This window comes from Delphinapterus leucas, chromosome 1 (assembly GCF_059928025.1).
Source record: "Delphinapterus leucas isolate spDelLeu-1000000601 "Yukka" chromosome 1, BTC_Dleu_Yukka2, whole genome shotgun sequence".
Classification (NCBI taxonomy): Eukaryota; Metazoa; Chordata; class Mammalia; order Artiodactyla; family Monodontidae; genus Delphinapterus; species Delphinapterus leucas.
In genome coordinates, this window is record NC_143129.1 from 102,793,979 (window position 1) to 102,809,349 (window position 15,371).

At 37.0% G+C, this 15,371-nt stretch overlaps 1 protein-coding gene and 1 long non-coding RNA gene across 2 annotated transcripts in view; one reads left to right on the forward strand and one right to left on the reverse strand.

Moving 5' to 3' along the window:
• PALMD (palmdelphin) overlaps positions 1-15,371 on the reverse strand; it is a 53,271-nt gene that overhangs the window by 29,588 nt on the left and 8,312 nt on the right. Inside the window, exon 2 of the mRNA XM_022584255.3 lies at positions 820-900. Within this exon, the coding sequence (XP_022439963.1) occupies positions 820-900 (81 nt within the window). The remainder of the gene's footprint in view (positions 1-819; positions 901-15,371) is intronic.
• Positions 1-15,371, forward strand: part of LOC149750700 (uncharacterized) — a 52,946-nt gene that overhangs the window by 1,977 nt on the left and 35,598 nt on the right. Inside the window, exon 2 of the long non-coding RNA XR_016394699.1 lies at positions 1-15,371. This exon is cut by the window's right edge and continues 35,598 nt beyond it. This is a non-coding gene — a long non-coding RNA (uncharacterized LOC149750700).

Below are 15,371 nucleotides of genomic sequence, written 5' to 3' on the forward strand. Positions count from 1 at the left end.
AGGTGGTTACTTGATCCATCAGAAAGATGGACTTAGCTGAATTCGGCAAGTTTACCAAAAGATTGTAGACCCCACGAGTGTGCGGCATTGTTTCACTGAGGGATTTATTACATCTATCGATAGAAGCCCTGCCAGGTAAGTAGTTTCCTGCTTGGGCCTGTTCACAAGGAGCTCCTGTTTGTCATTTGGTTGCACCCTATGACTAAGCTACATAATAAAATGTGAGACTCAGTGTGCTTAAATTACAAAATGACCACACCCATGAAAGATGTAAAGTCTGATTTTAAAAATGGAGGTTTACTTTTGGTTATGATCTCATGTTCTGTCAAAACAAAATAAAACAGAACCTTGAACCACACTCAAACAACATTGAATTCATTGCACTGAGCTTTTAAATACGAGCATCCTTGAGCAGGCCAGACACTGTCTGCTTTGCATGCCCTGGGTAAGGGCTGGCTTTTCATTGATTTCAAAACGGACTTCCCAGCTGGATCCACTCCCAAGGGATGTTAAGCAAGACTGTATTCAGGGCCAAACTATCAAGACTGAATTCTCAAGGTTACCCAAGAAAGTGAGAAAATTCAGTAATAAAGGGTAAAAGTAATAAAACCATGTTTTCAATTTTCCACATGTTTGCCAGGAGGCATTAGTCTCATATGCAAATATTACTAGCTTATTGGCTTCCCTTATGGTTATTAGGGTGTTAGTATAACTGTTGGAATTTTTTTCCTTCCTAAAGCATCTTTACTACTGAAATTTGAGTGCAATTAGAATATTTGAATGCAAAATCATTGAAATGAAATTAAAGTCATAAGTTACCTTCAAATGCTGGTGCTTTAGTTTTTCTTCCTCTATTTTCAAACGCTTCTGTGAGATTTCTTCCTGTATTTTTCTTTTATCCTGAAATAAAAAGTGTTCCAGCATAATCTATTTTTTTTCAATTTGCTTAAGTATGTTTCCTTGGGGATGTTGTCATTATCGAATGGCTGGCCAGTGGTATGCTCTTGGCATTGGTATGAAGCTGCTTTGGAAACTCCTATTTCAAGGCAAAGGAGAGCAAAGTGAGACATTCAAAGCATTTTACTGATGGAAAATGATATAAGGTGCTTTTTCAAAGAGAATTTAAAAATATTTTAATGTCTTTCCTTCCTCCCTCATCTTTTCTATCTTCCCCATTAAGTCTAACAAGATTGAGCTCCTTAGAGATGCAATGGAAAATGTGAATTTTAAGGAGGGAGTTTTGAAATAGGCATGAGGAAACATTGTGAGGAGAGAGACTGTTCCTGGCATAAGGCTGAAGAAACTGCTGGGTAAAAGATCTGCTTATGTGGGAAAACAGGATAGCCTACAGAGTGATAGAACACGAGGAAACTAGAAAGTGAGACTGTTTCCTCCTGTAAACCTTGCTATGGGCAGAGAGAGAGAGAAAAAAGAAGGATCAGATAATGCATGTTAACACTAAGAGGGCTTCTAGCAGAGGTTAAAAAAATTCATGGAGAGGTATAGTATCTTTCACCAAGTTTAAATTGCAATAACTTAAAATCCCAGATAGAATAACTATCTATACACAGAAGTTGTACTTTTTAGAAAATATAGCCTCTATACTATATAGAAAGCCTGGTTTCAATTTCTGGCTCTGCCATTAACTAGCTGTGTGTCCTGGGACAAAACCCTTAACTTTGTGCCTCATTACCTCATCTGTAAAATGGAAGTAATAAGGGCATCTACCTCATAAGATGAGCATTAAATTAGCTAATATATGCAAAGGCTCCTAGAACAGTGCTTGACACATAGTGCTCTACAAGTATTTGTTTAATACAATTAAGTAAATAAACATGTAATCTGTTAATTACACAGAAAGCAACACACTAATTCTGATAATGGTTCCATTGGTCTGAAATGTTTTAGAGATTCCCTGTCTGGAGTTGTTTGAGATGTTTTACAAGCCATGCAAAAAGGCCCTTATTTCCTTATTTTTTGACCAGAGGTGACATTATCCTCCATCTTATTTATGAGTTGTTTTTAAATCTGCTTTCAAAATTGAAAACTCCCAAAGGTAAACATTTGTTTCCAATGAAGACATCTAAAAGAATTTGAAGCAGGCTCAGGAGGTAATTTAGAAGGAAGAGTTCCAAAAATATTTGGCAACATTATTGAAACAAGTGCATGGCTTCCTGATGTGACTCTTTTGAAGGTAAATCTCCTTGTTGATGCATAAGTTCAGGTATATTTGTTGAATGTAACAGCATTCATTTGAAAATACATTGCTGTCCAAATTTATGTCATGTTTCTCTTTGTGTGTAAGAAGTGTATATGACCTTGCCTGTATTGTTTTTTAACTTTCATAAACAGCTCTTTTGGAAAAAAAAAAGAGCTAGGCAACACGCATCGATATTCAGATTCACTTGTTTGTTTGGATGAAATCTGGTCATTAGGAATAAAAACTATGAAGACCTCTGTGAGTCAGTTCTCCATTATATCTCAAAACTGTTACCGAGCAAATGTTGGTAATATTTTAAACTTATTGTGCCAAACATTTTGGTAAGTATTTTTCAGGCACTATTTAACTTAATAGTCATAATAACAGAGATATAATAATATTACACTTAATAGTCATGATAACAAAGAGATATTGTAGTATTTTCATTTTATAGAAGAGGAAATAGAAGTTTCTGGAGATTAACTAACCAGTCCAGGTTCTCACAACTAGTAAGTGGCAGAGCCAGGATTTGAAGTCAGGCAATCTGAGTTCAGCCTCTTAGCCAATTCACTATACCATTTCCCTGAGTGGGAAATTAGTCCAGCTTCTCACACCTTCCCCATTGCCCTGTCTATCGGGAAGTACTGAGGTCTGGAGGCCAGCACAACCAGCGCCGGAGGAGGGCCCCTCATTAGAAACGAGCACGTTTTTAGTTCCCTGCATGCTGGTATGCAACCGCCCATCTCTCTCCGTGGACAGCCCATAGAAAAGATCACGTTATGTATGTGTGACTGTGGCTGCTGAACCCAGCAACGCTTCCCCACCACTGCCGGTAACCAGTTTGGGTTGTTTGTTTCATCCTGAGGTTAGTGATAAGGTAATGAAAGCTGTGGGTAGAGGCAGGGCGTCTAAGTGTTTTGGCAACACGATGCTTATCGAAGGGTTGCTAAGGAATACCCATGTTTTGTCACTCAGAGGTAATGTGATGCCTGTCTCATATCAGTCTAGGAAGTTAAGAAGGTAATTTTATAATGTTATGGGCATGACTCTATTTTAAGATAGGAGTACTTTTCCTCATAAGATATTCATCAGCAGCAAGTTATTATCCTTTTGCCAAATTTCATAAAGATCTATAAGCATTACTGAAAAATATATGGCAACAATTTAGTTTCATTATGGCAGAATAAATTATAAGTTTTACATGTAGTTCTATTGCTAGTATACCGAAAGTTATCATAGCCAGCTACTTCCTTCCCAATTATCATGGTATAAATGGATTTTTATTGAAATGCCATCTGCTTCCCAGAATTTCCCCAGAAGCTTGAGCATCTCTATATACACCTGTCATAATCCAGCACGTCAGATATTTATTACCGTTAACCATTATGAATAACATATATTTCTTTTTTTTCAACATCTTTATTGGAGTATACTTGCTCTATAGTGGTGTGTTAGTTTCTGCTTTATAACAAAGTGAATCAGCTATACATACACATATATCCCCATATCTCCTCCCTCGTGCGTCTCCCTCGCACCCTCCCTATCCCACCCCTCTAGGTGGTCACAAAGCACCGAGCTGATCTCCCTGTGCTAAGTGGCTTCTTCCCACTAGCTATTGATTTTACATTTGGTAGTGTATATATGTCCATGCCACTCTCTCACTTCGTAATAACATATATTTCTGTTTACTTCTTTTTTTTAAAATAAATTTTTTATTTTTTACTGCGTTGGGTCTTCGTCGCTATGCGCGGGCTTTCTCTAATTGCAGCGAGCGGGAGCTACTCTTCGTTGCGGTGCGCAGGCTTCTCATTGTGGTGGCTTCTCTTGTTGCCAAGCACAGGCTCTAGGCGCCCAGGCTTCAGTAGTTGTGGCTCACGGGCTCCAGAGTGCAGGCTCAGTGCTTGTGGCGCATGGGCTTAGTTGCTCCACGGCATGTGGGATCTTCCCCAACCAGGGCTCGAGCCCGTGTCCCCTGCATTAGCAGGCGGATTCTAAACCACTGCACCACCAGAGAAGTCCTGTTTACTTCTTCAGTGTTCAACTAGTAAAGACGTTTTGTTCAATGAACAATTGCCTAGATTTTCAGCTGTCTGACTTGGAATATTTCAGCAGCTGACACCCACAGATTCCAGTTCTGTAAAAGCCTAGCTCTTAATTGTTTTGAAAATTAATTTAGTAAAATTGTACAACTATAAAGCTATTGTGACCATCTATGATTCATTGATATTACTACAATCACATACTTTATAAAAGTAAGCACAATACTTAGGAGTGTGAGTATTTTAGAGATATTATTGATTAATGATTAGCTAATATTCTAAAATGCTTGAATCTATCAAGAAGGCAGGATTGATCCTGAGTTATATAATTTTTAATTTATTCAGCACTTAAGGACTTCTCTATAAATGCTATGCTAAGGTGATGTTAAGAGTTGTGCTATGTTTGAAAATTATTCAGAAGTAGATACTTTCACCAAGGAGGTTACATTGTCTTTAAGAAGGAAAATCATTTGTGCAAGGAACTATAGTCTAAGAAATAAGTGATAAATGTCATTACTAAGGCACAAGTGAGGTCTTGTGAGAGTTGAGGGGCGAAAGGGAGTGGTTGTTTCTAGATGATCTGGTTAGGAGAGGCTTTCAAGTAGCATCCAAATAGAGTATGTTGGGTAGTTGCTGGAGGGCTGGGGGTGGGGAGGAAGGGCATTCACCTCTAGAGCTCATTGTGAGCAAAGGCCTGTTGTAGAAAATTGGGACATTATTTGGAATAGCAAGTCTGGAATCCAAGTTGTCATACAGAGAGTAGAGGGAAATGAAATAAGAAAATGAGATGAGGATAAATCCTTAATAGAGAATACTAAAAAGCAGGGAAAGGAGTTTAGAATTTATTTACATATTGAGATAAGGAGCAATGAAAGGTTTTCAGAGGGAGAGGAATAATAGAATTAAAACCATGTTTTAAGAAGTTTAAAATAGCCTGATTTATAGACACTGAAGGAGGACAACTTGAAAGGGATAATCAGTTAGGCTACAACTCATACATAAGATCAAGAGAGCCTGAACAAGAGGTAACAGAGGGTGTGGATGTCAGAGATACCAAGGAGTTAAAATTAGCAGGACTTGGCAACTGATGACATATGGATGCAGGAGAGGAAGGGGTCAAATGGGGTATAAGGCTTTTATATCCAGGTAAACTGAGAGGAGAACAGAATCACTAATAGAAATAGGAAATTCAGGAGAAGAAAGAGAGTTTGGGAGGGAAGATGGTGATTCACAGCAAGGTTGAGGTGTCTTTGGAACAACCTGGTGGAGTAATCTGGCAGGTAGTTGAAATGTTGGATGGAGCTAGATCGGAAGGGAAGTCAGAGCTAGAGATAAAGATGCCAGAGTTTTGGAAGGGGTAGCTGAGGCCAGGAGACTACATCAGAGCATGACAAGAGACATATTTATGTAAAGGAGAGCTAAAGACAGAGCCTTCATGAAACACCTACATTTAAGAGGTATTGGAGGAAGGGAACCCATATGGAAATTTATTTTGGGATTAATTAGACATTATTGATAATAGAACTTTGTGAATTCAATTAGGCAAATGGTTTCAAATTCATTCTGATAGAAGTATCTTGTAACTTCTTGACTACCTTTGCTGATATTTTCACTGTTTAAGGTCTCAAAAGAACAATAATAGAAGCTACTATTTGGATTTAAATACTACCAACAACGCAAAACTTCCTGGTGAAATGTATATAATGATAACCTTGAAGGAAAGGGATGTGCTAACACAATGCTCCTAGAATTGAATCCTGAGCATAGTTAGAGGTTTACTACATCTCAAAGAAAGTAGATTTTTTAAATTCTTGAAAAAAATTCTTGAAAAATTATTTTAAAAATTTCTTGAAAAAGAGGCAAACATTTTAAGAAGGAAGATAGATCATGAAGTATGGGCAATTTACCAATGGAAATATTGATACCCAATTAAAAAATGATCTCAAGTAAAAAGAAAAGAGAGCTAAACAAAACCAAACAGCTTAATATCACTGGGAGCTTCCCCAAAGCTCGTGAAACCAAGAATACAGATAAACAGGTGGTACCCATTTGTAATAGGTACAAATATGTACAAATATGTAAATAAGGTACAAATTCAGGCTGACAAGATGTGAAGCATGTGAAAAACACTGAGGACACAAAAAGCATGTGTGTACAAGTAAATATATATATATATATTCAATATTTAAGTTATGTTGAGAGCAAAAGGACTACTGCTGAGATACAGAGTGTAATATCAACATGTCAGAGATAAACTAGAACTACTTCACTCCTATTTTACTTCCATTCTTTTTGATTGAGGAGAATAATCTTGATCCTGGAAAGGGTAGAACAAATATGCTTAAAGGGAAATCAAAGCCCAAGAGGATATAAAGCACTAAAGACAGAACTGCTCAGACTCCAATGGGTTTCATTTCAGGGAGCAGAAATATTTATAGACACGACAGGAAAATATTATCAAGTAGTCTTGGAATCTTGGGTGAAGTGAAGAGGCACCAGAAGGCTGAAAGTGGCAAATGACCCAGTTTTTTGAAGAGAGAAAAAGGTCAATTATGAATATTTAATGACTGGTGAATGTATTGGTTAATACCTGGCAAAGTTGTAGAATGAATTGTTAAACAGTCTTGTATTTAGACAAGGAATGTCTAAGAGATAGCATTCAGTTATTAAAAACAAAGCATTTAAGACTATTTCTTTTGCTTAATTTTTTAAGATCTGCTGCTGCTGATGACTATGATGGTTGTAACAATAGCTAACATTTATTGAGAGATTTTTATGTGTCAGGAACTATTTAGAGCACTTAAATGTATCAATTTATTTAATTTTCCCCAAGTCTCTAGGAAGTATGGACCATGTTTATCCCCCATATGCAGGTAAAGAAACTGAGGAGCACAGGAACCTAGATCATGGGAATTCAGTATATCTTGGTTTTAGTATGACTTTTGACAAAATTTCTTATTATTTTTCTTTTGGAAAGTTGTGTAAATGTGAAGAGAGAGGAATATTTATTTGAAAGTGATTGTCTTAATGTGTTTTTTAAAAAACCAATGCCCTATAAGGGACAGAAAAATAAAACTAAGCCCCTACCAGAGGGCAGACAACAGAAGCAAGAAGAACTACAATCCTGCAGCCTGTGGAACAAAAACCACATTCACAGAAAGATAGACAAAATGAAAGGGCAGAGGGCTATGTACCAGATGAAGGAACAAGACAAAAACCCCAGAAAAACAACTAAATGAAGTGGAGATAGGCAACCTTCCAGAAAAAGAATTCAGAATAATGATAGTGAAGATGATCCAGGACCTCGGAAAAAGAATGGAGGCAAAGATCGAGAAGATGCAAGAAATGTTTAACAAAGACCTAGAAGAATTAAAGAGAAAACAAACAGAGATGAACAATACAATTAACTGAAATGAAAACTACACTAGAAGGAATCAATAGCAGAATAACTGAGACAGAAGAACGGATAAGTGACCTGGAAGACATAACGGTGGAACTCACTGCCATGGAACAGAATAAAGAAAAAAGAATGAAAAGAAATGAAGGCAGCCTAAGAGACCTCTGGGACAACATTAAATGCAACAACATTCACATTATAGGGGTCCCAGAAGGAGAAGAGAGAGAGAAAGGACCAGAGAAAATATTTGAAGAGATTATAGTAGAAAACTTCCCTAACATGGGAAAGGAAATAGCCACCCAAGTCCAGGAAATGACACAATAGACCAGATAGATTTAATCGATATTTATAGGACATTCCATCCAAAAACAGCAGATTACACTTTCTTCTCAAGTGTGCACAGAACATTCTCCAGGATAGATCACCTCTTGGGCCACAAATCAAGCCTCAGTAAATTTAAGAAAATTGAAATCATATCAAGCATCTTTTCTGAATACAATGCTATGAGATTAGGAATGAATTACAGGGAAAAAAACGTAAAAAGTACAAACACAGGGCTTCCCTGGCGGCGCAGTGGTTGAGAGTCCGCCTGCCTGCCAATGCGGGGTATGTGGGTTCGTGCCCTGGTCTGGAAAGATCCCACATGCTGCGGAGCAGCTGGGCCCGTGAGCCATGGCTGCTGAGCCTGTGCATCCGGAGAGCCTGTGCTCCCAAATGGGAGAGGCCACAACAGTGAGAGGCAAAAATAAATAAATAAATAAATAAATACATGGAGGCTAAACAATATGTTACTAAATAACCAAGAGATCAGCGAAGAAATCAAAGAGGAAATCAAAAAATACCTAGAGACAAATGACAATGAAAACACGATGATCCAAAACATGTGGGATGCAGCAAAAGCAGTTTTAAGAGGGAAGTTTATAGCTACACAAGCCTACCTCAAGAAACAAGAAATATCTCAAATAAAAAATTTAACCTTACACCTAAAGAAACTAGAGAAAGAAGAACAAACAAAACCCAAGGTTAGCAGAAGGAAAGAAATCATAAAGATCAGAGCAGAAAAAAATGAAATAGAAACAAAGAAACAATAGCAAAGATTAATAAAACTAAAAGCTGTTTCTTTGAGAAGATAAACAAAACTGATAAACCATTAGCCAGACTCATCAAGAAAAAGAGGGAGAGAACTCAAATCAATAAAATTAGGAATGAAAAAGGAGAAGTTACAACAGACACTGCAGAAATACAAAGAATCCTAAGAGACTACTACAAGCAACTCTATGCCAATAAAATGGACAACCTGGAAGAAATGGACAAATTCTTAGAAAGGTATAACCTTCCAAGACTGAACCAGGAAGAAACAGAAAATATGAACAGACCAATCACAAGTAATGAAATTGAAACTGTGATTAAAAATCGTCCAACAAACAAAAGTCCAGGACCTGATGGCTTCACAGATGAATTCTATCAAATATTTAGAGAAGAGCTAACACCCATCCTTCTCAAACTCTTCCAAGAAATTGCAGAGGAAGGAACACTCCCAAACTCATTCTATGAGGCCACCATCACCTTGATACCAAAACCAGACAAGGATGTCACAAAGAAAGAAAACTACAGGCCAATAGCACTGATGAACATAGATGCAAAAATCCTCAACAAAATACTAGCAAACAGAATACAACAGCACATTAAAAGGATCATACACCATGATCAAGTGGGGTTTCTTCCAGGAATGCAAGGATTCTTCAATATATGCAAAACAATCAATGTGATACACCGTATTAACAAATTGAAGAATAAAAACCATATGATCATCTCAATAGACGCAGAAAAAGCTTTTGACAAAATTCAGCACCCATTTATGATAAAAACTCTACAGAAAGGGACATGGAGGGAACCTACCTCTAACATAATAAAGGCCATATATGACAAACCCATAGCAAACTTCATTCTCAATGGTGAAAAAGTGAAAGCATTTCCTCTAAGATCAGGAAGAAGACAAGGATGTCCACTCTCACCACTATTATTCAACATAGTCTTGGAACTTCTATCCACGGCAGAGAAGAAAAAGAAATAAAAGGAATACAAATTGGAAAAGAAGAAGTAAAACTGTCACTCTTTGCAGATGACATGATACTATACATAGAGAATCCTAAAAATGCCACCAGAAAACTACTAGAGCTAATCAATGAATTTGGTACAGTTGCAGGATACAACATTAATGCACAGAAATCTCTTGCATTCCTATACAGTAATGATGAAAAATCTGAAAGAGAAATTAAGGAAACACTCCCATTTACCATTGCAACAAAAAGAATAAAATACCTAGGAATAAACCTACCTAGGGAGACAAAAGACCTGTATGCAGAAAACTATAAGACAGTGATGAAAGAAATTAAAGATGATACAAATAGATGGAGAGATATACAATTTTCTTGGATTGGAAGAATCAATATTGTGAAAATGACTATACTACCCAAAGCAATCTACAGATTCAATGCAATCCCTATCAAATTACCAATGGCATGTTTTACGGAACTAGAACAAGCAATCTTAAAATTTGTATGGAGACACAAAAGACCCTGAATAGCCAAAGCAGTCTTGAAAGAAAAAAATGGAGCTGGAAGAATCAGACTCCCTGACTTCAGACTATACTACAAAGCTACAGTCATCAAGACAGTATGGTACTGTCACAAAAACAGAAACTTAGATCAATGGAACAAGATAAAAAGCCCAGAGATAAACCCATGCACCTATGGTCAACTAATCTATGAGAAAGGAGGCAAAGATATACAATGGAGAAAAGACAGTCTTTTCAATAAGTGGTGCTGGGAAAACTGGACAGCTACATGTAAAAGAATGAAATTAGAACACTCTCTAACACCATACACAAAAATAAAATCAAAATGGACTAAAGACCTAAATATGAGACAGGACAATATAAAACTCTTAGAGGAAAACATAGGAAGAACACTCTTTAACATAAGTCACAGCAAGACCTTTTTTGATCCACCTCCTAGAGTACTGGAAATAAAAACAAAAATAAACAAATGGGATCTAATGAAACTTAAAAGCTTTTGCACAGCAAAGGACACCATAAACAAGATGGAAAGACAACCCTCAGGATGGGAGAAAGTATTTTCAAACAAATCAACAGACAAAGGATTAATCTCCAAAATATATGAAGAGCTCATGCAGGGGCTTCCCTGGTGGCACAGTGGTTGATGTACGCCTGCTGATGCAGGGGACATGGGTTCGTGCCCCAGTCCAGAAAGATCCCACATGCCGTGGAGCAGCTGGGCCCATGGGCCATGGCCGCGGAGCCTGCGCGTCTGGAGCCTGTGCTCCACAATGGGAGAGGCCACAGCAGTGAGAGGCCCGCGTACCGCAAAAAAAAAAAAAAAAAAAATAGAGCTCATGCAGCTCAATATTAAAGAAACAAACAACCCAATCCAAAAATGGGCGAAGACCTAAATAGATATTTCTCCAAAGAAGACATACAGATGGCCAAGAAGCACATTAAAAACTGCTCAACATCACTAATTATTAGAGAAATGCAAATCAAAAGTATAATGAGGTGTCACCTGACACCAGTTAGAATGGGCATCATCAGAAAATCTACAAACAACAAATGCTGGAGAGGGTGTGGAGAAAAGGGAACCCTCTTGCACTGTTGGTGGGAATGTAAATTGATAGAGCCACTATGGAGAACAGTATGGAGGTTCCTTAAAGACCTAAAAATAGAATTACCATATGATCCAGTAATCCCGCTACTGGGCATATACCCAGAGAAAACCATAATTCAAAAAGACACATGCACCCCAATGTTCATTGCAGCACTTTTCACAGTAGGCAGGTCATGGAAACAACCTAAATGCCCTACGACAGACGAATGGATAAAGAAGTTGTGGTACATATATACAATGGAATATTACTCAGCCATAAAAAGGAACGAAATTGAGTCATTTGTTGAGACGTGGATGGATCTAGAGACTTTCATACAGAGTGAAGTAAGTCAGAAAGAGAAAAACAAATATCGTATATTAGTGCATATATGTGGAACCTAGAGAAAGGGTACAGATGAACCGGTTTGCAGGGCAGAAGTTGAGACATAGATGTAGAGAACAAACGTATCGTCACCAAGGGGGGAAAACGGTGGGGGGGTGGGGATGGTGGTGTGCTGAATTGGGTGATTGGGATTGACATGTATACACTGATGTGTATAAAATTGATGACTAATAAGAACCTGCTGTATAAAAAAAAAAACAAAAAAGCTAAGCCCAATAAAAAAGTAAACATAAATATATTTAGCTAATTTTCTGAACCAGAATTTCAAGGGTGAAGTGGGTGTGCACTGGAAGACTTGTTGCTAGAAGCTGCTCCAGGCAACTTTAATGAACAGCCCGGTTTGGGAACCAATGAAATAGAAGATGACTAAGCCAAGATTTCAAACATCTTGTCTGGTAGGAAAAAGAGACCCAAATTAATGATTAATTTTATTATTAATAAATGTACCCTATGAAACTTATAGGATATGTTAATTGCAGAACAGTTGAAAAATCTAGACGACTTTAAAGAAAAATATAAAAATCTCCTATACTCCCACTACTTTAGAAGTAACTACTATGTACATTTTGGTGCATTTTATTCCAATGTTTCTTCAGTGTACCCAAAACACAGATATGCAAATTTATACAGACACACATGTGAAAACCACGCAAGGACGCCCATACACACAGTTTTGCGTTCCACCTTTTTCACTTAATATTGTGTCATGAGCATTTCTCATTTAATTGAATTTTATTAATAAAAATATTGAATTTTATTCAGAATATTGTAATTTGCTTAATCAGTCTCGCTTTTTCTGCCTTTTAGGTTGTTTTGAATCTGTTGCTGTTATAAGTAGTTGTATAATAAAGTTCCTTATTTGTAAAATTTTGACCACTTTTGTCTGATTATTTCCTCACTATTGGTCCCTAGAATTTAGTTAGCTCGTCAAGGGGTACGGATGTTTTAAAAATTCTTGATGCAGATTGGTAAAAGGACTTCAATGAAAAGTTATTTTAACTTATATTTCTGCAAAACAGTGTCCATTACCTCACTCTAATTAGGAATATTATAAGTAAAAGATCCTTTAGCAATATAAGTAGAGCAAAAATAGTGTCTTATCTTGATGTCTTAATCAGATTTCTGATATTAGTGTGGTCAAATATTTTTCATAATTTTCTTGGCTATTTGTATTATTTATTTTTTAAAATTTCCTGTTTGTGATGGCTACCTATTTTTGGGTAAAGCTTATTAATTAATCAACAATTTGTAAGAACTCTTTGAATTAGGAATAGTAACCTTTTGTTTGCCATACTAGTTGTAAATAATTTTTCCTATTTGCCTTTAAATTTTATTTATGGTGTTCCTAGAATTACTGAAAGATTTTTCCTGTTGCGTTTTTTTGTTTTGTTTTGTTTTTTGTTTTTGCGGTATGTGGGCCTCTCACTGTTGTGGCCTCTCCCGTTGCACAGGAGCACAGGCTCTGGACACGCAGGCTCAGCAGCCATGGCTCATGGGCCCAGCCACTCCGCGGCATGTGGGATCTTCCCGGACCGGGGCACGAACCTGTGTCCCCTGCATCGGCAGGAGGACTCTCAACCACTGCGTCACCAGGGAAGCCCTTTCCTATTGCTTTAATGTTTTTAATATCTTTTACTATCTGAGATACAGTAATTATTCACCCATATTTTCTTCCAGTTTCCTAAAGAGTTTAAAAAAAACCTCTTAAATCCAGCCTAATTAATTTTGATTTATGGTAAATGCTGAGGGTCTAATATTTTTTCCCCAAATTTTAAACTAAATCTGAAGTTTTATCAAAGAATTCTTTCCTATTGGTTTACTTTTTTTGTTTACTAATTTTATCATTTACACACAAAAAATGTACATTAGGGCCTGGCTCTAGGTTATCTGTATAGTGTCTTTAGTTATAGATTTTGGTACTATGTAGCACCAATGAGATAATTTAACATTTTTTTGGGCAAGTTTTCCTTTGTTGCTTTTCTTTAAAATGTCTTGATTAGTAGCAGTAGTTTATTTTTCCAGTTGGACTTTGGAATCATTTTGTTACATTCCAATAGAAACTAAATTGAAAACTCAACCAATTCCTTATGCTTCATCACTCCCTACCAAGCCAAAAAAAAAAAAAAATCAACAACCAATCAACCAAACAAGCAAACAATTTATGTTGTTTTCACATTACAATTTCTGACTAATTATTGTTTTTCAGAAAGCTATTGATTTTTGTATATTCATTGTGTATCTGAATACTGAGCTTTCAGGTTAATTCATTATTAATTTTAGAGACACTGAAGTGAGGACCAGAGAGTTTATCAGCTTCCCCAAGTCATAAAGTTGGTCTAGTGTTGGAATTGATATTGAGCCTAATTTTCTATAATTCCAAATATAATGCTCCTTATACTACTCCTTATCACTTCCCAAATATATCTGTAGAAATACGATTAGCCAAACAAGGGAAATTATAGCAGTAAGGTCTCTGTACTGGTCAGAGTGTTCTGTTTAACTCTCAGCACCAAATTTTAAGAGTGACGCTGACATTTAAAAGAGTGTCTAGAATGAGCCTGTGATATGAGGAATGATTGAAATCAAGAAAATAAAGCTGTACAGCTTCAATGGCTAGAGTCATGATTGGGAAGCAGTTAAAGGAAACTAGATTCTGGCACATTATGTCAGAACTCTTAACACAGAGAGTTGTTCTCAAATGGAATAGGGTATTTTGGGAGGTATTAATCCACCTGATATTGGAAGTGCTCAAGGAGAAACTGGGTGAGCATCTCTTGAGCATGGTGTAATGCGGATGGGAATGTGGATGAAGAAATCTCTAAGTTTTCTCCTGGTCCTATGATTATTTCTGAATTTAGCTTTGAAAAACCCTAATTCATATGTTAGCCATGGGAATTGGATGTAGTTATCACTACTACTTATGGGGTGAATTAAAAAGCACAAATTTTCTAAACCTCATTTTATTTAGTAAATTTAGTCTTCTTTCCCAGCTTTAAACAAATTCTGACAGATCTCTAAATAGAATGTGGTTTATGTTCTACTCCTTTATTCCTTTGTCTACCCTTTCCTGTTTGTTCTAATGAATTGTGACAAAACAAAACAAAACAAGGATAAACACAAAACAAACTCCTGAATAATCAAAGGGTGATGGTAAACTTGGCCATGTCTTCAGTAAAAAAAAAAAAAATCTGTTAGCTGGGTGGACAATCATTAGCTGTCTCCCTCCTTTCAGCTTGATGGTATTCACTCATTCACTTATTCATGATGGGTTTTTTGGGCTCCAGCTAGTGTGGAGCTCGGTGTTGGGGGGAGCCGTGAGAGATGCAACAATGTCTTTGCCTTAAGAAATCCTGGCTGGAAGGGAAGAGACTATGTAGTGGAAGTGGGATGGGGAGAAGGTAACCGAGGCTTAGAATATGGGATGTTCCGAAAAATGATTCTGTCCCAATCCTGTTAAAGCAATAACAAATGCTTCTGCAATGGCATCACATTCTTTCCTTTCCCACTTCTACTCCTATCAGCCTGGGGAAGAGGAGAGGAGACTTCAGGGTGTGAAGGACTGGTTTGGGTTAAAAAAGGGGATTACGTGAAGCAGAACCTCCATAGATTCTTCTCTTTGCTCCACTTCAAACTTTATTAAGAGTGAACAACAGAGGAAGTTCTGAACAAG